The sequence below is a fragment of the Thunnus maccoyii genome, chromosome 17 (genome assembly GCF_910596095.1).
Source record: "Thunnus maccoyii chromosome 17, fThuMac1.1, whole genome shotgun sequence".
NCBI lineage: Eukaryota > Metazoa > Chordata > Actinopteri > Scombriformes > Scombridae > Thunnus > Thunnus maccoyii.
Genome location: NC_056549.1, coordinates 20,273,873 through 20,296,561, shown reverse-complemented (window position 1 = coordinate 20,296,561; position 22,689 = coordinate 20,273,873). Strand labels below are relative to the sequence as shown.

The 22,689-nt window shown below is 39.2% G+C and overlaps 1 protein-coding gene across 1 annotated transcript in view; it reads right to left on the bottom strand.

The window, feature by feature from the left end:
- The window catches only part of ppp2r5a (protein phosphatase 2, regulatory subunit B', alpha isoform), a 44,801-nt gene extending 22,812 nt beyond the window's left edge, over positions 1-21,989 (bottom strand). The window contains exons 1-2 of the mRNA XM_042390472.1: positions 20,870-21,989; positions 430-626 (exon numbers count right to left, since the gene is read on the bottom strand). Of these exons, the coding sequence (XP_042246406.1) occupies positions 430-626; positions 20,870-21,017 (345 nt within the window). The 5' untranslated portion in view covers positions 21,018-21,989. The remainder of the gene's footprint in view (positions 1-429; positions 627-20,869) is intronic.
- Positions 21,990-22,689: the final 700 nt, after the last annotated feature.

Below are 22,689 nucleotides of genomic sequence, written 5' to 3'. Positions count from 1 at the left end.
AGAGAGGAGAGAAACAGACAAGGGGATTTTAAATCAACTCAACTTTCTGTGTTTAAGCTGTGGACTTCAATGCTTAAATGGGAGCAGTGTGATCAGGGGTTTTGGGTTAACAAGGTAACGTGTACCTCACGTGCTGCTGACATGACACACCCTGTCTAGACACACGATCAGCCTCCATTTTTTAATCCTGCTCAAGTGCACAGGACGTTACACGGTGCCTCAGAGAGGAGCTCTCCCTGCTGTTTGATAATAAACATTGTTAAAAGAACATAACTTAGCACTTTTGAAGATAAAATTCAGCCTACACAAAAACTCCTGTTGAAATCTCTTGTTGCTGTGGGCTTTTCACACATGTTCACTTCTAAATCTAAAATGGCCACCTGCTAGAACTTTTGGAGAACTTGAAGCACTGTAAACATGTATTCTCACCATATTGGTGATCTCTGGGTACGTAGATTCCACCAGCACCCCTCTGTTGGTGGAAACATAGTCCACTAGCTCGTTGAGTGTGGCCCTCTTGATCTCCTTGCTCTTCAGGTCTATCACTGAGTCCAGGAAGTCAAAAAGCATGCAGCACTGCTGGAGTTTCTGGGTGAACAGTTCCTGCTGCTCTGCGGAGGGGGCATCTGGAATCACACAAAAGAAAGAAGGAAAGACATTGAGCCATTGCTGATATAAACTAGAGAGCATAATATAAAGCTCTACGGAAACAGAAGTGGAGCAACTTGGTTGTGCAGAATAAAATAGTATGACATGTACATTAGTACGTTTTGATATTGCATTGCACGAGCATTGATTTTTGTTTTTGACATTCCCAGACAATTTAAATCAATGACAAAACAACCTCTAAATATCTAGTTTATTGCATAATATTACATTTCTAACTTAACTGCTGAGGCAGGCAGACAGACAAAATAACACCGTTGCATTTTGCCACACAGAGGCAGCCCAGTCATTCTCGGCTTTGATTGTAAAGCCTTTTATGGATTAGACGGTGAGTGCGTTCAGGGTTATTAGGGCTGTCAAACTTGACCCCAGCTAAGCTATAAACAGCATCTGGAAGCCGTCCAGAAATGCGGTGACACACTGTACAGTGATGTTCTGTTCCAGCACAGCAGCAGCTCATCGCTGTGGACACAGGACTCTCTGTAATGGTAGCAGGAACACACAGCTAAGTGCACCAACACTGCAGGTCTGATTTACAACATACAACACCTCAAGAACCAGGTACCCCCAAAGTCCACAGCACTTGTTGACATTGACATATATTGACACTGCTAGTAAACGTCCCAGAAAATGAAAAAAGCCAGAATCAATGAATAAGCAAATATTGTTCATTTCAAAGATGTCTCACTCTAAAAAAAGTCCATTCTCCTTGTATGTGTGCTGGACGTTTCAACATCACACTTGCCTAAGCTGTACACTGGAACATGATTGGCTTACAAACAAGTGGTATTATCCTAAAATCGCACTCATATGTACACGCCTTGAACTCAGATTTTCAGTGATCACATTTTTGACTGGAGGGGGACTTAAATATAATACCCTTTTCTTTGTTTATTAGTTATTTTTTTCCCATCTTTACCAGAGCTTGCATAAGCACATGGTGTGAACTCACCCGTTGGGAAGCGGTTCTCAATGTACTCACAATAGCTTGCGACACTCAGGAAGTATTGATTTATGTTACTGCTTGTGCATTCACATTCTAGTGCTACAGGGAGTCTTGAAGTCAGACGTTAAAGTGTCTTGAGACCATCAGCAAACAAGCAAACTGAATTAATGCCTGTTCAGTTGATACTATGCAACTGAACAGGCATTATTTCAGAAAACGGTGTGGCATGTGACAATGCACAGTCAAGCGCAGCCAAACAAATTCACAATACGTTTCACACCTAGTGAAAATGTTCCAGTGGTGTTGACAGTTGATGAAGTACTTACGCAACTGAACTCTATGGGTCAGATCACTGGCTGCTGCTCTGAGTAAACTCAATATCTGAGTGTAACTACACCAGGCTTACTTGTCAACCCACTACTTTTGCCTTAATGCCAATTTTCCAAAGTATCAAATCTCAAAGGATTCCATATTCAAAGGGCAGACTGAATACCAAACTGGAACAAGAGAGGAAAAGGGACCATAATACCCCTGCGGTCTGTGCTGGTGTTAACATGACATACAAGTAGCTCATATTTCTTGCTGTAAGTGTATAAATAGGCGTACAGTAGATTTGTGTAGAGCTGAGTGTCAGGCATGCTGGAGGGAAATTTTCAGTGTTTTTTCTATCCATTTATGATAGATACCTTGAAAAAAGGAAGTGCATATCTGTGCCAATGGAAATGATGAGTTTGAACCTTCAACACAGAGCAATATAGTATTCTGTCTGCACCTTAAGTCTAGGGAAAACTCTTCTCTATTTCAGATTTTAGAGATATTTTCCTCTCTAAAGAAAGCTGCACAGTTCTTTTATTATAAGTCATGGTCATGCATAAGATGGCAAACTTAGCCTCCCTTGTGGTTTCATGAAATTAACAGAGGCAACACTCAGGCTGGGATTTAACATATTCAGAATGTGTTTTCTATGAGCTATCTGAGTAACCAGGGAGTATGTGAAGAACATTATTGTATTTCTTTACAGGGGAATTGTCTTTATTCTCCTGGGAGGAGAGATGGCTGGGCCTGTTAGATACAGCCTGACATGTTGATGCTTTTCCCAATGTGAAGCTATTTTTGCCTTGCAGATACAGATGCATTAGTGCACAAATTCCTCAGGGTGCTTAGAAAAGAAGGGAAATATTTCCATTTCAACTATGAAGCTATGTAAAAGAACAAAGAGAGCAAGAAAGCATTTGAGAGTAGGGTTGGGTCAGTTTCCGGTTTTGCCGGTACGGTGTACGAGCTTAAACCGGTTTGATTTTATGTGAACTGACTGTACCGGCATTTGCCATTATGAGACATCTAGGCATCTCATTCTGCTCCAACACTGACAGGGTCGGCTGCTGCTGTCCACCCAGCTAGACACCTATGACGAGCAGGAGGAGGTAGGCTGACGTGGGCTTACGGTGCAGATCTCACTGATAACCCGGATACACCCAGCTGGACTGCTTCCAGCAGTCTGAAAGCAGCTTGTATTTTGAAAACAACGTCCACATACAAAGGGACGCGAGGGATCATTTAACCAGCCTGCATGGTGGCTAGCAGCTAGTTAGCATGGCTAGCATCGTTAGCATAGCCATGCTATGCTCCGGCTGTTAAACCAGAAACACTATGACTACTCAGTACTGTAGCACAGGAAGGAAAATTAAATTGAATGGTTGTTGTGAGAAATTAAAACACAATGTGTCACTCAGTTGTCCTGACTGTGGTGCGACTATGCTCTCATTCATGGGCTCTCATTATGTTCCGCTCAGAGCGGCGGAGTCATGTGCAAGTGGGTAGCTCCCGGTCTGAAAAGTGAAGCCAATGCAGAAGTACCTTAAACCTGCATTCTTTTTAATGGCCATCAGGGGGCGACTCCACTGGCTGCAAAAAGAAGTCAGATTGGATGGAAGTCTACTTGGCTTAATATCAAACCGGTTTGAAATTTTTCAGCCAATCAGCCCAATCCTTTAAGAGAACAGACAGAAATCCCAGTTTTATCAAGGTGCCAGAGCTATTTTATATTTTATTTAATTACAACTTAGCTAGCTTAGAAGTAAGATGAGACATAACATTAACAAAAGTAATCTTGTACTGAATATTCTGACTGGTGTAGCTTACACAAAGCTTTAGGAATCAGTTATATGATTATCTGGATGCAGTAACACACAATTTCATTAACACATGGACAGATAGATAACATGGGATGTATAATTATTCCTTAGTGTCCTTTGAGTTGCTTGGTAAATAATTAAAAAAATTTCTTCACTGTGTCTCTTGATCTCTGCAGGATTTTGGTTTTGTAGCTTAACTACTATATGTCTCCTTTGGGAGGCAATCACTGTAGTACTGTAACTAAAAGAGCCCTGGATTAGAGTTTTTACAATTGATGACTTTACGAATGACCATTTGGATATCTTAAAGATTATAGCATGACCTCAAATGACAGACTAAAGATTCATCACTTCTCCCAAATACAACAATTAACACATGCCGTTCCATAACATTCAGCTTTGGAAATTAACAGGGGACAAAAATGCCCCAAGAAATCTCAGAATGACCCTTAAAACTGTGATTGAAGGGCAAAAATTGCCCCCAAGATTGGCGGAGTTAGTTTAAAAGTGGAAAAAAAAACAAAGGCACCCAGCAATAAAGCTGCATGAAGCAGCAATGGAAATGGATGACACAGAATCTGACTGACAGTGAAACCCATATATAATATGAATCTACTCAAGTAGGCCATGAAGTATGGCTGATTGCTGGTGACTGACTTATTGAATAGTCTATTGTTTAATGGGTATTACTTTAGCAGTTTGCAGTGTTGTCACTTGAATTCGCTTCTGTTAATGTTGTTGTTTGTAAGGTCACTAGTTCACATTTAGTTGTGAAACACTGTCTTTAATTTCCTCAAATATATTAATAGACCTTCAACAGTTTCTAAAGAGGATGTTTCAAAAAGACCATAAACTAGTACATCTGAAAGATTGTGATGAAGTTTTCAATCAATCTATAAACTAATGCATTATACATATACAAAGGCTATTAGGAGATGAATAAAAGCCTAAATATTTAGAACTGTCTCCTGCTTTCTTTCACACATACAGATGATATTCTGTACACATACACACACTTCTCTTTGGATCAGCAATAGTATTTATTTACTCGTGTCGGCACAAGCTGGTAATTACTGGGCTCATTTCACATTAAAAACAGCAACTTTATGCACTAGTTACAATTTTCTAAAGTGCCCCCAAAATTTTGTAAATTTAGACAGTCAGGGCAAAAGTTGCCCCCCAAATATTTTTTAAAATTTCCTAATCAAATGTAATAAAACTGGATTTACAGGAAATGTTACATTTTTTGCACAATTTTGTGAGTGGTAATAACATTTTCAAACTCTGTGGGTTAATATACAGGGTTCAAGCATGTCACCATTTGTGGAGTAAATTCCAACAAGAAATGACCACACTAAGTCCTAAAATATGCAGCAGCGTGTTCTGTTCAAAAACCTTGATACTAAGGACACAGAGCAGCTCATCTGCTTAGTATTTAGCAACAACACTAGATGCTGCCGAATGCTGTCATGTGCAAAACAAATGTTGCACAAACTATTCGGTCATTATATTTGCTACGTTCCATTTCATGTTGGTCACAATTTTTCAGCCAAGTGTAAATGGGTGAATACCACATTGGTTTATTATTACAAGACAAATGCTACGTTGGGGTTTGTTAAGTACCGTACTTGCAGAACAAAGCAAGTCTGGCAGGCTGCACAATGCTGTTGCTATTTCCAAATCCTATGATTGCACATGCAGAAGATTTGCTGAAATGAACCAAGGTTTGTTCATATGCTGAAATTAAGTTCTCCCCTGAATATGAAGGAATGTTCTTTGTTGCAAAAGTAATATAACAACACTAATTTGCAGTAATATCTGCGCTTAGACACAACAGTTATTTTTACAAAATAAACAATTTATTCAAAATGTTATTGTGATTATACAGTATTGCCTGAAGTGATGCATGTGGTTTCCCAGCCACATGTACTGTATAACAAAGAACATAAACCTGATTGGGTGACAAAAACAGGAAATATGATCTTAGCTCTAAAACCACAGCACTGCAAAGACAATTTGATGAAAATGTGATGTTAATCATTAAACTAACCACAAACAGACAAGTGACAAATTAAAGGGAAAAATTAATAAATGCGTAGTAAAACAGCAGAAAATGCATCTATACAGTGTATGGAGGGGGTGGGTGGGGTCACTGAATAGCATGATGAGTATGAAAATTATGTAAATCACATTATGGCCAACAGAGTTGAACACCTATAGGGGATTTTGAATGTCATCACTCTCCACGATCATCATCAAAACAAGAAATCCATGTCAAGGAGCACTGAAGCTGTTCTGGAGACTCATGGTGGCTGCAATGCAAATGCATTAATGGTTTAATAAAGATATAATTCATGAACACAGAGCATTTGCTATGAGACTCCAAATTCAGTTTAAAAGTGTAATGTTACTTGTGACCGATCATCTTTGGAAACTCATTGAAACCATTTTGAGATGCGTGTGCAGACAGGGATGGAAAACAGATAACAGTATTGCAAACAGCTATGGTGAGATAAGTCAAAGCGGAAGTATTGTGCATTAAATTGCATAACGTGCAGCGAGTGGTGGGTTGAAAATGTTCAATATTCCATGAGGGAAAGATCCCTTCCAGCACAGAGTTCATAATTACATCCAGTGATTGACATTTGTGCACATGGAGCTTATATATACCAGGATGCTTGGAACTTGGAATATCTTGTACCCATTCATACACAGATATTAATCTTGGTTGAGTGGACAGGTGCCCATGGGCCTCCAGTTGTACAGCTTTCCAAGTCTAATGAATACATTATGTTTGACTCCTGCTGAGAAACTTCCACTCAAAAATGGAATTCATTGGCCGGTGCAAGTTATGCTTAACCCTTAACTTCTCTTATTTTAACAGAGCAAGGTTTAGTATAAATAGTGGCCTGACAGAACATGTGAGGCTAAGGACTGAAGCATTAATGCGATAACACAGCCAATAAAACAGTCACGAAGACAAGAATGATGATGACGTTCCTCTAAAAAATAATTTAGTGTTTTTTCCAGAAAGTTTCAGAAAATGTAAACATTGGCTATTGTTGCGCCAATGTGTTTGAGGCCCATGGTTGCATGCTCATATGCAACAACAAACAGCAGACATTTTTATGTGAGGAGAGATGTATTTTATTGGACATGATTTATAAAGGCCAAATATGTCTAAATAAGGTCCTACAGTTCACAATTAATGTCAGAAAAACAAAAAACGAGGCCATTAAGTCTAAGGAACTCTCAGTAGACCTGAGAAAGTATGAAAAAAAAATCAGGCCAAATTTCCCAGAATCCATCAATTTAAAAAGGAAGAAATTTGGAACCAAGACTCCTCTTTGAGTTGATCGTCAGCCAAACTCTGTGCCCCGTAGGCAGGCGTCTTTGTATATTACAAAAGCATAAAGATAAATCTAGATACACAGTGTGACACGCAGGGTGGCAGATTTATAACTAAGAAAACAATGCTATTCCATTTGTTCAAAGATGTTAAAATGTTCAAAACAGTAGCTCAACAGAACATTCAAATATCATCAGTGTGTTCTCATCATCGATGAAACATACATGTGAACAGAATGCAATAGTGAACGTTTGATTGCTGTAGTCTGAAGATGACTGCAGTTATGCAACCACTTTCCATGTTGGCATCCCATGTTTCATTGCCCCGATGACTGGCGTGTTGTGTCTTGGATGAATAGCTGCCATACACCGCGGCAGAAGGAAACGGTCATGTAAAATAGAAATGCAGCACTCACACAGTGCAATAGTGACGATCAAGCTGCTTTTTATGAACACAAACAGGTAAGTATAATGATTCATGTTGAAAGATTAATTCACGATAATAAAATGCTTCATTTTTAAAAATAATAACATGCTGTTGTATTAGGAACAGACATTAAATGTACAAAAACATATTTTCCAGTATTATAACAGCTTGATATTGTGCAGCTAGAGCAAAGTGTCTGACCTATATTTGCATTTTGATTACTGCTGTTCTTCAGCTACGGCACTTGATATCTCTTTTCAATCCAAAATGTGGTTATAAAGATGGAAACTATTGTTTCGTTATATAATCCTCTTGGCAAACTGTGAGGGAATGTATTAAATCTTACTATTAAGACTCTTTACATAGGTTTATCTGACTGTCTGAGCCGTGTGTCTGACTAATGTGCTGGCACAACTGTAAGGACAGATTTGTAGTGTGAACATGGAAAAATAATAATGAACATGATGGTAGAAACACTAGGGGTCTTGACCTATTCACAGTTAAATATACAACAAACATATTTATATTATACCTAAGGAAACCTAAGCTCACCACGTCAAAACTCCTTCACATAAATACCTGCCCTTTTGGTGCCCATCAACATTTCACAGAACTATACCAAGCAGAAAGAAACCAAAACAAACTGAAGAGAAGTATGCAGGTCAGGTGACCTCTGAACAGTGACAGCTTAGTCCTGCACAGTCTTTGTCACATAGGACTCCACATTTAGGGGATTAGTTAGATTTGCTCCCGAACTACCTGCCACATATTTACTTCATGTTGCTTATACAACCTGCCCAGTGTTGTAACAAGCACACGTTAATATTTTTATAATCCACAAATAAGCTATAGCCCAATAACTGCTGCTAAAATATGTTTAATTATTTAAATCTAGTGCACTTCAGCTTGTGGAAAAAAAATAATTAGAAGAGTTGTTTCTGAAACCATGGTGGTTTAAAAGGAGGACAAAGAGATTTTTCCATGTTCACAACAGGCTCAAGCAATTAAATATTTAAGGTTATCGGTGGTTAAGGTGAACGTAAGGACAATGCTTTAGGTTGGGGCCTGTCAAACCAGTAAAAGAGACCTTCCCACTGTATGCAGCCTAAGAGCAAGATCTACTTGGGAGGCTCAATCCAGGCAAAAATAAAAAGTCCCATGACTGTATTTTCAGCAAGTGTAGTGCTAATAATAATTTCTACTTAAGTATATTTTACTTTATTTGGGGTGCTTTCCTTTATTTGAGACACTTTAAAAACCCTCCTTCTTTGAAAAAGTCTAAAAATAAAAATTACATTTAATGTAAAAACTAGAATCCATGTCTGTCCAGACTCATATAATATTTGTATTGAACACTTTGAAGGAATTTAATAAAAAAGGTATTACGTGTATTTTCCTTGTATGTGTTCACATGCTTGGCCAATGAAGCTGATTCTGATGAAACAAATTTTTGCTTCACACACATCTTCGACCTGGCAGCACAGAAGATTTATACAATCACCACAGTTTGAAGATGGGAACTCAAGATTAGTGTCACCAATTCAGTATCCAACCAAATGTGAAACATGGTCACAATCTCCCCTTCTGTTCTTGAGTTATGGCGTTGAATAATGGCTAGAAAAGTGTTTTTGCAGAACATTATGATGTCACGGTGGAGCTAACCTTTGACCTTTTGGATACAAAATGTCATCATTTCATCATGTTATCCTTTTAGACATTTTTGTGAAACTTTGTCATAATCGGCATATGGATTCTTGAGTTATGGCCAAAGACGTGTTTTGTGAGGTCACAGTGACCTTGACTTTTGACCACTAAATTCTAATCAGTTTATCCTTGAGTCCAAGTGGACGTTTGTGTCAGATGTAATGAAATTCCCTCTGGGCATTCCTGAGATATATGAAAGAAAATTGGATGTATGTACGTATAGACAACCCAAAAACATAATGATACAAAACTGGTTAAACTTAAATGGTCCCACATTTGGCAGTAACTTCCGGGGAAGCACTAACAATTCACAGTAGGAGATGACAGTAAAAGTCCTTGTGTGCTACATCTGCAGGTGCTCCTATAAAAAAAAGGTCCCAGTATTGTCTGCACTGGTTAGGATTGCATTTCCTGTCTATTATTCGGCCACACAGCCCTACAAACTAAGAGAAGGGGAAAAATGAGACACAGGAAAAAGATCTTCCTACTATCACAACCTTGACTTGTGAGATATGTGAAATGCTTCAACATGTACAGGATATGACTGGTGAGTTGTAAAAACAAAACAAAACAAAACAAAAAAAACAGAAGTGACAGTCTACTGTGCTAAATGTGACTATTAATGCATGACAGGAGTGATGCCATGTAGGTCATACTGCAGCTGCTGAACTGGTTGGATGAGATGGTACTGTACGTACAATCTGATTCAGAGATGCATCTTCACGTTTGTTTAGGCTGCCCATTAAAACACTGCTGGCACAATATGTCACAACAGTACCCAAAAAGCAGGTTAAAGAGTCACTAGAACATTTTTATTGTAAACTACAAAGATAAAATGAGAGAGAGAAGTGAAGAAAATATTATAATATTAAAAGTAAATTTACTGCTCATTGTATGATTTGACCTCTGAGTAGAGACAAAGCCCAAGCAATGCGGGTCAAATGCAAAGGTATGAACCAAAATGAGAACTGCAAATAGACCAAGAAAAGACTTTAAAATTGAAGCACAGTTACATAAATTAGCATCTTAATTTAGTTTTAAAGACATGTTACAATTTCAGCTTGGAGGTATGTCGCCAAAAGTATTTTTTTTAAAAGTATAGCCGTGAATAAAAACACAACAAGGCATTTATACAAATAAAAAAAAGCAAAAGTAAAGCAGCTTTTTCTTTGCCTGTTATTGCCAATAAACACTTTGTTAGCTTTCTCTCTTAGGTTTGCTAGAAGGTAGTAGAACAAAAAGGTCTGTGTGCACATAACTGCCAGAGGTCTAACTGAGAAAGTAACCTGTATCATTTTCAAAAGAGTGGGTCATAAGACTGAATTTAATATAACAAGACAGTACTGAGTGTATTTTTCTGATATTTATATGATAAAAATCACATTATAAATAATCTAACTGATGTTCAGTACAATGACCCTTGTTCCCCTGTTACACATAACCTCAGAACAAAACCTAAACTAGTGTCCGGTTACGAGGCCATCCAACACAAAAAAACAGTATCTGATGTTCATTTAAAGATGGACATAAAAACCACACAAGCACAAAGGAAGAAAGCTAGAGCTGTTTTCTCTGTTGAAGGATGACTGAAACATGAAAGGGAGAAGAGCCCTTGGAAAAGAGGACCACAATGGAAATAGGTTATCTTTTAACTTTATCATGTTATCCTCATTCTACATGAATATGTATTTGTCACAGTGTATGACATTTTTATATATATTTGTTTTGATATGTCAAATAAATCAAATAAAGGAATCAAACTCTTAAGGGGTTTGATTGTATTTTGACTTTATACTGTTGTACTATGAACAGTGTTCCAGCCTGTCTCAGAGAAACTAGTGCTGTTTTAATCACATTACCTCTATGAGTTACACTGAAACTTGAGCATGTGTTACAGTGGCTGAGAAAGATAAGGGGGTGGAGGTGGTGGCAGGGTGCTGAGCAAAACTCAGGAGGCTCAGCAGCTAGACATTTCTCCATTCTCTGTTTAGGAGCGCTGAGATTGACGCTAAAATGAGAATAGCTGATCCACTTTAAAAGGTCAGGTTAGGCTAATCCATTGTCGCTAACTTCAGGGCTAACCCCATTCACTTTTCCAGCAGTTGGGGAAACAACAGACAAGACTTTTCTTGGTCTTGAGAAGCTGCAGCATTTATTAACTGAAACACTGTAATCTATACTGTAAATTTAGTGCCAGATTGACAATTTACTGCTAACCTTTTCCCTTGCTCCTCTCGCATTCACCGTCACTTTTCTGCTGCCCACTCTCTCCACTTGCTTAACCACACACTCGTTATGCACACAAATTACACACCGACCTATTCCTTAAAGGAGCTACGCTACTCTTATAACAGTACCTTTCATGTGTTTGAAAAATAAGGAGGAGGAGGATGACTCAAAGCAATTCCACAGTAACGTAGGGTGTTATCATGCTTGCACGCAGTGTGAAAGTGAAAATCATTGGTAGCCCATTGATATTAATGATCGTGTGAAATTTTAGCAGTGGCGCTCATACTTCTATGATAACTATAAACACTGAAATGTCTGAAAATGGTGAAAAATGACAATCACTGTTTCTCAAAGCCTAAGGTGACGTCCTCAAATGTCTTCTTTGGTCCCAACCAACAGCCCTCAACCCAAAGATATTCAGTTTACTATCATAGAAGTCTAAAGAAATCAGAAAATATTCACATTGGAAGAAGCTGGAATTAGATCATTTTCTCTTAAAATGACTCAAAATAGTTGGCTTACTGACCAATTGATTAATCAACTGGCACTGAACTGATGCTGGGTGTCTGAAGACAACACAAAAAAACATGGGCTACTTTTTGCCAAACCATACTGTATGTAGCTATCAAAAGAAAGACTGAAAATTGGTACATCTCACTTTAAAAGATGGTAGTAGTTATTATTTGTTCATAAAGAGTCAGTGTGGAGCACACTTGCTGAGTTGCAAGAGCTTTGAGCTGTAAATGACTGTTATTTGCTGAAAGTGACAGCTTCACATTGATGGTATAACCAGTATAAATGACACTCTGTTAGAGGTATATGGACTGTGCTATAGCATTTACTCCAGTAGAGTAAATGAGATAAAGTGCAACGTGAGCATCTGTGCAACTTACTGCATGTTAACCAGTGAGTGCACGTTTACTTTTTAAGCTAAAACATACGTATGTATTTGCATGCTAATAAAAGGTTGGTGAAGAGATGGAGTCAGGCAGAGCTACAGAGGCAGGACAAATGAGGAAACATTTCTGCAAGCATAAAGCATGTTTGATAATGAGCCTCGCCTCTGACACAAGTATCTCTAGCTGTGGTGGGGAAAGAAAAACCACTATGAAGACATTCGTGCCTAAGTCACTGACTAGTTATTATCCTCCTAAGAAGAGCCAGTGGTTGAAAGACATGACACATGCTGTATCTGTTCATCTGCATAAACACACAGTTGCCATCAAAACTGGTGTGAGAGATGACTTTGAATACCAAGCTGCAAATATCACCTAACATAAAATCCATAAGTCATTCAGAAAGTGTAGAGAACAGCAAGCAAACACACACACAAAGTTAGCTGCACACTATGAAAAGCTCTCAACTTCCACAAAGTACTTAAGGTAGCTGAGAATACTTTAACTTTCTCTCAAGAGAGTAAAAACTTCCCAGATTTTCTGTACTGCATTTAAAATTCAAACTGAAATTATGAGGGGAAAATTATTCACTGCGATATACATCTTTACCATCCATTCCATGATATAAATGTATTATGTAAAACCGCCCAGCCCTACTCGCAGCTGGTCATTATGGGAACACAGCTTCACACAACCCATGTCTTCAGCAAGCAGACTGCTAGCACAAAATAAAGTTGAGGCAGCAGTTTTATACAAAAGCAAACCCTAACCTGCCTGAGGCCATAATTATGACACTGACAGCAACAGAAACAAGAACATCATCGCAGTGCAACACAAAAGCCTTGTCCCTTTGTTTCCCAGAAAATTATGTATCGATTTGCCATCTGCTGGCAGACATGATGGAAACAGACCATGTGGCACACACACACACACTTGCCAATCAATAGGTCAATACAGTGAATATTTTTTTCATGAACAGCCATTGCAATGCCATGTTATTAAAATATCTAAAACTCAAAACTAAGGCACAGTCAACACTAAGATAAATGAGACCTAAGCAACATAATATAAGCAACTGAAATCAGCTGTATGTTTATATAAAATACGTTTCTGGACTAAAGCTATAGTTCAATCAGGGGAGACTATTTGACCCTATGTATAATGCAAAAAAAAAAAAAAAGATACTAGATTCTGGTGACTCCATCTGGTTGTCAAAGACCAATAAATAAACATACATAACGCCAATTCTCAGCTAGAAAATTCATAAAAGCACAATATGTTTTGAGAATGTTCCCATTTTGTGATTTATGTTAAGGTGGAGATGACAAATGAGGTAATAAATGGAATCTAAATAATAAAACATTGTTTGTGCAGGTCGTCACCCAACTTAATTGATTGTGTGCTTTTTTCAGTCTACACAGCGATCTGTAAAATGCCAAAGGTGCATACTTTCATTACCGATTAATCTGCAGATTATTTTGTGATGAATTAATGATTAGGGCGCTTTAAATAGCAAAAGCCATGCGTAATTCTCACACATAATGACAGCTGCTGTGAGGAACCTTGCTGTTGTGACACCATCGCTACATTTTTGCCGTTTTTCCATTGACAGGTCTAACAAGTGGTGGGGCGGGCAGAGGTATTGATATACTAACAGTGGATGATTGAGGGCATGTCTATGTCAATTCACAGCTAACTTGGAGTGGAAATCAGGCCAGTGCATGTATGCCCATTTTTAGTATGAATATGCACACACAGTTTTAGTCATGAGTCTGAGCAGCTTTTTACTCATCTGGCTCTTGGTTCTGGTGGTGGAAAATGTTGTGGTTTGATGTTGGCATCAATCATCAGGAGCAGCTAATTTTGTTATAAGGAGGACAGCAATGAGTGCTTGACTCCCATATGGTTGAGTGTGAATTTTCAGTAACTTGAGGGTTACTTGCTATTGCTTTTTACATGTCAAAGCAGGAAAAGCACAGGTGAAATTAAAGGGAACCTATTATGCTTTTCCTTATTTTCAGTCATATATAGTATAATGTTACAATGTCGGTTGTTCATGTTAAAAATGGCTGACGTGTCAAACAATGAGGTAAAAGTAGAGGTAATAGTAAAAAGCAACAGCTTCAGACTGCTTTGGACGCTCAGTTTCCAACATTTCTTTCTACCTTCAGCCTGAGCCGACGTCAGCTCGTGATGGATTTCTTTATATGGTCATCTGCTCCACGCTCGGCACGCCAGTTCACTGCTCGGCTAACATTATGGCATTTTTCCATTGTTCTGGGGGTAGTCATGACAAGCCATGACTCCATTACACAGCACTGCAAAGTACAATAAGTTGTTTACCTGTTGGAGGTGTGCTGGTCATCTGCAGCTCTTCATCAAACATCATCATCACTGTGGCCGTTTCTGCTTGTACTATTCCTCCCTGCATTTATTCTAACTGATCCACTGAACAAAGGGCTTCAAATATGTCCATTTAAAAGCTTCGAATCAGTGAACCAGGAAATGTTTGGTTTCCATCGGCGGTCATTTAACGCGACTCTGATGCGGCTGCCCCTCAGCAGGTTTCCGGAAAGCTGGCCAATCAGAACAGAGAGGGCTGATCGGGAGGAGGGCCTTAAGGTTCTTTGAACTGTGAATCGTGCAAAGTTACTCCAGTGGAGTCCAAAAATAAAAATTTAGAGCTGGAAATATATATATATATATATATACATACTATAGGTCCTCTTAATAACGTTAATCATAGCTGAATCCCATTTAGTTTTTACACATTCAAGACTCTGGTACAGTACATGATGGTTCACTATCATGGCTTCCTTGGACACTCGAATGGAACTGAGCCATTGTTAATGTTATCAGTTCCACCTGTGTTTTTCCTGCCAAGTGAAAATGTTTAATGTGGTGAACCAGGGTTTTATATTTTACACTGAACAGACATGAATGGATAGAAGCCAAGTTGATGGCTTAGTGGGTGTAATAAATTAAGGTGTAGGAAAAATATATCCTCTTTGGCACAGAATACGAGCAGAGCAAAACAGAACTCATGCACAACAGAACAACAAAGCTTGACTTTCTGCGTGGGAACATGTCATGGAATTAAAATCAATTTACTTTTTGACTGATACGAACACAGTCTGGCTGTTGATATTAACCACCACACAGCTCTAACGTAAGCTTAGGTCTAGTCTGAAATCATGGCTGAGCCCAAAATTTCACTCCAGTGACAGAAATATCAACCTAAATGAAGCAGTCTGTATTTGGAAAGTAAACCATTTCCCTGGCTTCCTCTCAAGGCTTCTGGCTGCCATGGCAACAATGTTGGTCTCTGAGTGACTCATCTTTTCAGTGTCTATCACACAACAGGAGCTAGAAGCACTCCAACCTCTCCACTGCAGGAGGAAAGAAGCATCTTTGCGGTGTACTGTCTTTCATGACCTGAAACATGCTGGCTACAGACATTTCCTTTCTTAGGCTAGTTACTCAAGTAAAGAGGAATAGTGTTGGTGAATTGAAAATCTTAACTCAGTCAAAGTAAGCCAGTTAGCATTTATCCCCAATTTGGGAAACCTTGTTAAGATGCTTGGTTTACACTGATATAAAAAGGTCTACTGTTGCATGTTAACATTGTTCACCTGCTGCTGTTGTGTTTTCGGCAACTGTGTAAATTGTAGGATGCCATCAGTCGAGAAGCCCCCGAGTCCACTCAATTTTGTCAGTCGAACCGCTGCCTTTTTATTTTTTAGCCACGTCATTATACATAGAGTAATACAGCATGACAGGCTGTAAACTTTTAGAGTCTTGTCTCTAAATGATCTAAATACATAACTGATGGAAACAGAGGACAGTGTTTCAATTCAGTGGTTTAGTGTTAAAAGCAGTGAAGTCAGCTAAACTCCTGTTTAAACCGACGCATATCAGTGTCTCTACCATCCAGTGTGATCGACTCTTCAGCTGGCAGCGCTGGCAGTAACCAATCAGGAGAGACTGTGCGGAAATCTAAAGTTGTCACATCACAGATGATGAATGACCGCATTAAAACACGAGTCTTACAAGCACAACATGAGACTCATGTAGCTGTTATATAAGTTTAGTACAGGACGGCTGCTCTGCAGGTGCACTTGATTGTTGAAAGTGATTACTTGTGTCTGACCACTTATCAGGTTATGTTCACCAAGTCTGCAAGAGCAAGCATTTCTGCTGTGTCTGGCAGGAAGTAGGTGCACATACTAAAGGGCATGAATAGACGAGGATTTACACTGATCGGGACAACTGAACTCAATCTTAACATCCTCCTTCATTCACAACTGTGTTCCACTGTCACTGGAGAAAATAGCAATCCTGTGTATCCATTTTTTGTGAGACACAAGACTCTAATCCAAAACAGTACTAGTGATTTTTCATTTGAGCAGAGAAGGGCACATTCAGTGTTCCTCAAAACTAGAGTCCAAACTATGCAGCATCACAGTAATCTGTCTATGTTACAGGTTCTTGAGTTTCTAGTTTAGAGTTACGAGTCAGAATCATACAAATGGACTGAGGGAACTACCTACTGTATGAAGTGTTTGGCACAACAAGGTTATTGGCATGATGTTAGCATGCTCATTTATTCCTAAAATCTCTCAAATTTGTATCAGATAATGGCATTATAAAATTTGCTCATTATCATACTTCCATCTAATTATCATGTGCTTCAAAGTTTGTCTGACTTTTAGTGATCAGTTTGCCCTCTGCCACTATTTACTTCTATGTACATCATGTGGTGGCAGCTCCTTTACAGTAAAAGCTTTCCAGCTCTGCCAATAATAACACTTATTCATTTGTGACTGTGTGAGGCTCTTTTGAAAGCCTTCTTCATACGTGACATCAATATGAATAACATTGTACTTGAATTCTGAGAGATCAGTTGATTTTGCTGGCAAAAGGGTAATTTTTTTTTCTTTTGTGTTTAGCAGAAAAAACTGCTAAAAGAACAAAGAACTCGCGGATACATTCATGCCAAGTACATTAACGGGCCACTTAATGTGCTACTTTCAAGTTGGCTGTCCTTCCTCCTAACTTGCAAACCAACTCATTAGCAAACTGAACTACTTCATTGTCTGTCAATGGAAAAATTGCCTTAAATCGTTTAATCCACCGTTTCACCACAGATGCCAAGGGATCTGACTCAATACCTGGTTGATACATGTGATGCCAACGAACTGATCATTTTCAAAGCCAGTAAAAGATGTTGCTATTATGATATTTATTCTAGTTTGTCTAAATTTCAATGGGACACCTAAAATTGTGTATCTGCACAGAATATCAAAAAAAGTAAAAATACAAATTTTACACCTGGAGAGGACCATGACAAGGCACAAATCTCTGAGGACCCTCAAGCTTTTAGTGCAAAAAAGGGGGATAATTTGGCTGTCACTTTCACACTTGTCAACAGGATAGTTGCTGCCATGCTGTTCAAGTCAATTTTGGATGCTGCTGTGGTGCAATGCTCTGGTTTTGTGTTGTGTTTCAAAGTCTTGCTGGAAAACTGTGCCTGTGTTTACTATCTGCTTTCTGCTTTTTACTATTTGCTACCTGCAGATAAGATTAAAAATAATATATTAGACACTAAACTTTATGCAGTCCTTCATAAATGTAAATCCGCTCTGCAGGAACTGTCTGATAGCAGTCATCTTTAACACCAACTCAGTTATGACATATTTTGTTTGCAGCATCATGAGAAGTTGCATCACGCCTAAAAGTTCCTACTACCTGACCAGGCAAGTCCTTCTTACTTCAGCTCTGCCTTTTCCTCTGTAACATAAACACTGTTAGTAGGTTGTTGAGGCTTGCCTGCACAATAAGTTTGAGCAAATTGTGAATTTGTCATTATATCTCATAACACCATTTTGAATTTAATAAATAAATAAATATAAGTCATGATTGTGGCTGTTTGGTGTAAAGTCTTCATATTATTTGTGTTTTTAATATGGATCACAATAACATTCTGTATTTCTAATTTGAGCTTATAGACACTATTGTCTATGTCAAAACAAAAAAAATGGACTGAATGGACCTTTTGTTATCTATTAGGGCTGTAGTCTCCCGGTCGACCGGTCAGTTGATATGCTCCTGTCCAACCAAATTGGTCACTGATGTCACATCCAGACCCGCCCCAGGCGCCGCGTCTGGGGCTTCCAACCCCCAAAAGTTTAGTGAGAAGATGGCGCTGTGTTTGTTTGTGGGGGTAACTCTGGTTCACATTCCAAAATGGTAGGTGGCGTTAATGCACCATGACACTGGTTGCCACCCCACCATAAAACGGAAAAAGAAGAAGAAGAAGCTAGCGCTGCACACCCAGTGGCAAGCCGAGAAGACCACAGCCGACCAGCGTGAATCTGACAGCCAAAATACACCGAGCAGTGCGAGACGTTTGTCGCAGCATGGCCGCAACAGAGTGCGTCTATTATAATCAACTGAAGCTGCTACATTGTGGTCAATGCTGCAATTTATTTCTGTGTTGAAATAAACTGAATGGGTAGAGTTTGTTTTAGCCTAGAACATCCAAGCACAAAATATATAGAGAATTAACATAACATCTGAATTTGTACGAATATTAAAATGTTTATATGTGTCATCTGTGCTTAAGAAAATATCAGAAATCCAACACTATTCAACAAATGAATATACATCAGACTGGCCCTTTTGGGGGGGGGGAACATATGACACTCGCCATAGATTTTAATGTAAAATAGCAGTACAAACTAATATGTACATTTTTTTTACTTTTTGTCACCACTACAGAAACACTATGTAACTGCAGTATGATATGGTTGTCTGATGTTGACTGCTGTTAGTTATCGAGTAGGACACCTCTGGCCATAGAGTTTGATGCTGGGAAGCTGAAGATGGATCAAATTAATCTTTTCGATTCTTGCACGTTCTATGGCAGGCTGAGTGGATATATGTTTACTTGACGTAGTATCTTTGGGTCATTTATAAACTAATTTAATTCTGGTGGTTTTCTATTGGTTTGGTTTTGTACTGATATTTTACATTAAAGAGTGTTATTTGTTTTCCTCCAAAAAGAGGCGGGGACATGTTGCAAGCCAAAGTTCCCAGATGTGCCGGTCTGATGTATTAAATCTGTGACTTCTCATTTTTGGGAAGAGCAGAACTACAGCTGCTCCCAAAAATCCTACTAGACCTCCACCCCACATACAAATCCCTAACAACAACACAGAGTTCTGCATCGACTAATAACAGACACTCCGAGGTTTGATACTGGCCACCCATATTTTCCCACAGTCTCACATTTCACTTAATGCATTTTTGCCGTCCTCTATTCTCTTATACATGACTCGAAGGTAGTTTCTTCAGCGATGATAGCTAGTTGCCACTGACATACACTCATTACACAATGACAAGGACACACACAACACTACAGGCTACAGATGAGCCCCTAAAGACATCAAACTACAAAAACTAACAAATCAAATGCAACAGGTAGTTCTCATTTTCTCGGTTGCGGCATAGTGACACTTACTTACAAGGTACCTTTGCGTTGTGTGAAGTGTTTTGCAGAATTCAGCTGTAGAGTTATAAGTTTGATTCGGTATCCTAATGTTTTGGAGAATCAGGCTTGTGACCTGGAAGTTACAAGTTCAAATTCTCAGACTTGCTGGGATTATTTGGATATAATATGGGAATAAATGGGCATATGTTAAACCAGATTTATGCTTATTTATTTATCTGTACCAGTAAACCACTTGTTTTATAATTTAGCATATGTTTTCAATGTAGATAGCTTTGCTAGATAACAAAATCTAAATCTGTCATGCCTTTGAGAACAGGTGATTAGTGAGCCTTCAACTTTCTCAATATTGTCTTCACTATCAACAACCCCTAACACCATAAAGATATGTGAGAAAATACAATCTGACCAATCAAAAGTCTAGTCTTTGTGGAGGCGCTTATCAGCTCCAGAAACACCTCTGGAGGATATATGGAGCTCTGAATGATATGGCGCCTCCACAACTCCTTGAAGTGGAAGCATAAATCCCACTTAACCCCTTCTTCAACATCACTCTCTGAATGTGCCTGTGCATGTCAATTGAGCCTCAACTGCTCCAATTAAGTTTCAGTGAAACAACTTCTAACTTGGAAGAAAGCACAAAGCAACAGTTATGCAAGAGAAGATGAACAGTTGTTAACACAACTTTGTGGTAAGAAAACAAGACTGGTGTAATGCACTTTTTCCCCCCCAAGTCAACTCCTCCAAGCTGCTTGTGTAGAAGAAACCAAGCATATAATTTAGAAAGTAATGGTTGGAGAGGTGCCACTGTGTTTCCCTATCCAGCAAGTTTAAACAAAGTGGGCCTGTACTGTATATAAACTGTAGAAATGTTTTGCACAAATTGTCACTTGATTTTATGATGCTGCATCTCTGCTAAAAGGCTGTATACAGAATGATCTGGCAGTGGACATAACACACTAGTCATGAATAACAGCCTAATAGCGGCGGACTCCATCATCCTCTTACCTTTGAGTTGCGGCAGCGGTGAAAGCTCAACTGGAGCGCTCTGTGTGCGATACTGAGACGAGCCTTGGGATTTTCTCTGTTTCTGGGCCTTCCTCATGGACTTTCTCGTAAACCCGTCCACTTTCTCGGATGCAGAGATGGCCGACATTTTGATGCATAAACTGACGAAGACTTCAGACAAGCGATTGTATCCCTAGGCCAAAAGAAATGTTTCCTTGTGTGTTCCTACTGTTCGCATGAGCACAAAAATATGGAGCAAACTGCGCGACTTGAAGCTCGTCTCCTCTCCGACTCTGGTGTTATTCTGTATGATCCAACATGGTCGGTCGGTAGCGGGGGTTAGACGGTTTCCAAACACTGCATCATTAGGGTGACTTTGTTTTCAGAAACACGGGAACAATCTTCAAAACACGAACCAAAAAGCCAAACTACAACTCATGTCATTGCCCGCAGTACAACCTGGAGTCACCAACATACAACAAATATCGGCGAAGTTTCTAAATTTCTGATGTTTTTTGCTGCGTCGTCGTGCTTGCAAAAGGTCTACCTGTTGCAAAATGTAGGAACGACATTGTCATAACAAAGTTGAATGAGATGTAAAGTCCTTCAGACAGTTAGTAGCAAACTGCTGTAACTTACTGTTGGGCTGGCAGCTAAATGCTCCTAGCTAGCGTGCTAAAATTAGCTAATGTATGCCACTACGACACAACCGTTTTCACCACCGTGGAGAAAGAAAAGTTAGAAAAGATAGTTGCCCCATGCATTTCGGTAGTTCTCTGTAAAAAGTCCAAGTCCAAGCACTGGTTTTAATCCCAGTTTGACTTCCGCTGAGTGTATTTTCAGACGAACTATCCGCGATCGATGAAGTTCAATTTTGCTCGACGGCTGTTTAGCACTTAAAAGTTAGCCGAGTGACTTTGTCTTAGCTACATTCCTCGCTGAATGTACAGCAGTGCGTACGTTCTCCCGACCTCTAAAACGACGCGGTATTTTTACATACAACACATCTAACGTCGTGCTGAGTAGGCAGCTGTGCCATAAAACACTCCCAGTACCGCCGCTCTGTCGACGTCTGTCCGCTTGACTGTTCGGTGGACAGCAGAGCCTGACAGGTCTACGTCATTAACAGACACCTCTAACGACCAATCACAAGCGGAGAATTACAAAACTGAAAACTTTTTAAACCAATCAAATCGTAAAGAGCGCGGTTCCCTGAACATGTGACATGTGAAAACAAATACGTGACGTTGTACAGTTGAATGAGGAGTGGCAGCAGTGAAAGCTGTAGTTTATTATCAGAAAGTTACAGCAGTTAAAGGATAGGTTCACCATTTTTCAAGTCTGTCTTGAAAAGCGGTTTTCCTCGCTGTGATCATTCCTCCTGTTCATACTGGCTATTAAAAAGATCCCCGTCAAATGACGAGGGCCAAAATCCACAGCGTGTCTTCACAGTCATTTTGTGCATTTAAAAGTTTTTCTGAGGCTTATATGAGGCCTCAGCAGCCTGGGTTAGTCATATCAAGTGGATATCTGCCACATTTACAGTCTTTTAAGCATCATATTCCCTCTTTGTGTTTTCTCAGACAGTGTTTCCCTGTTGAGCTGCGGTGGAAGTATAGTAACAAAAAGAGGGAAAAAGAGGCTCTAAAAAGACAAACGTTGAAAGATATCCACTTGATTTGACTCATTTTGACGGCTGAAGCGTCATATGAGCTTCAGGTAAACTTTTAAATACATTTTTGCACAGAAAGAGGCTTGTGGATTTTGTCCCCCATCACTTACATTGTAAGCACACTATGAAGGAATCGTCTAATGATCAG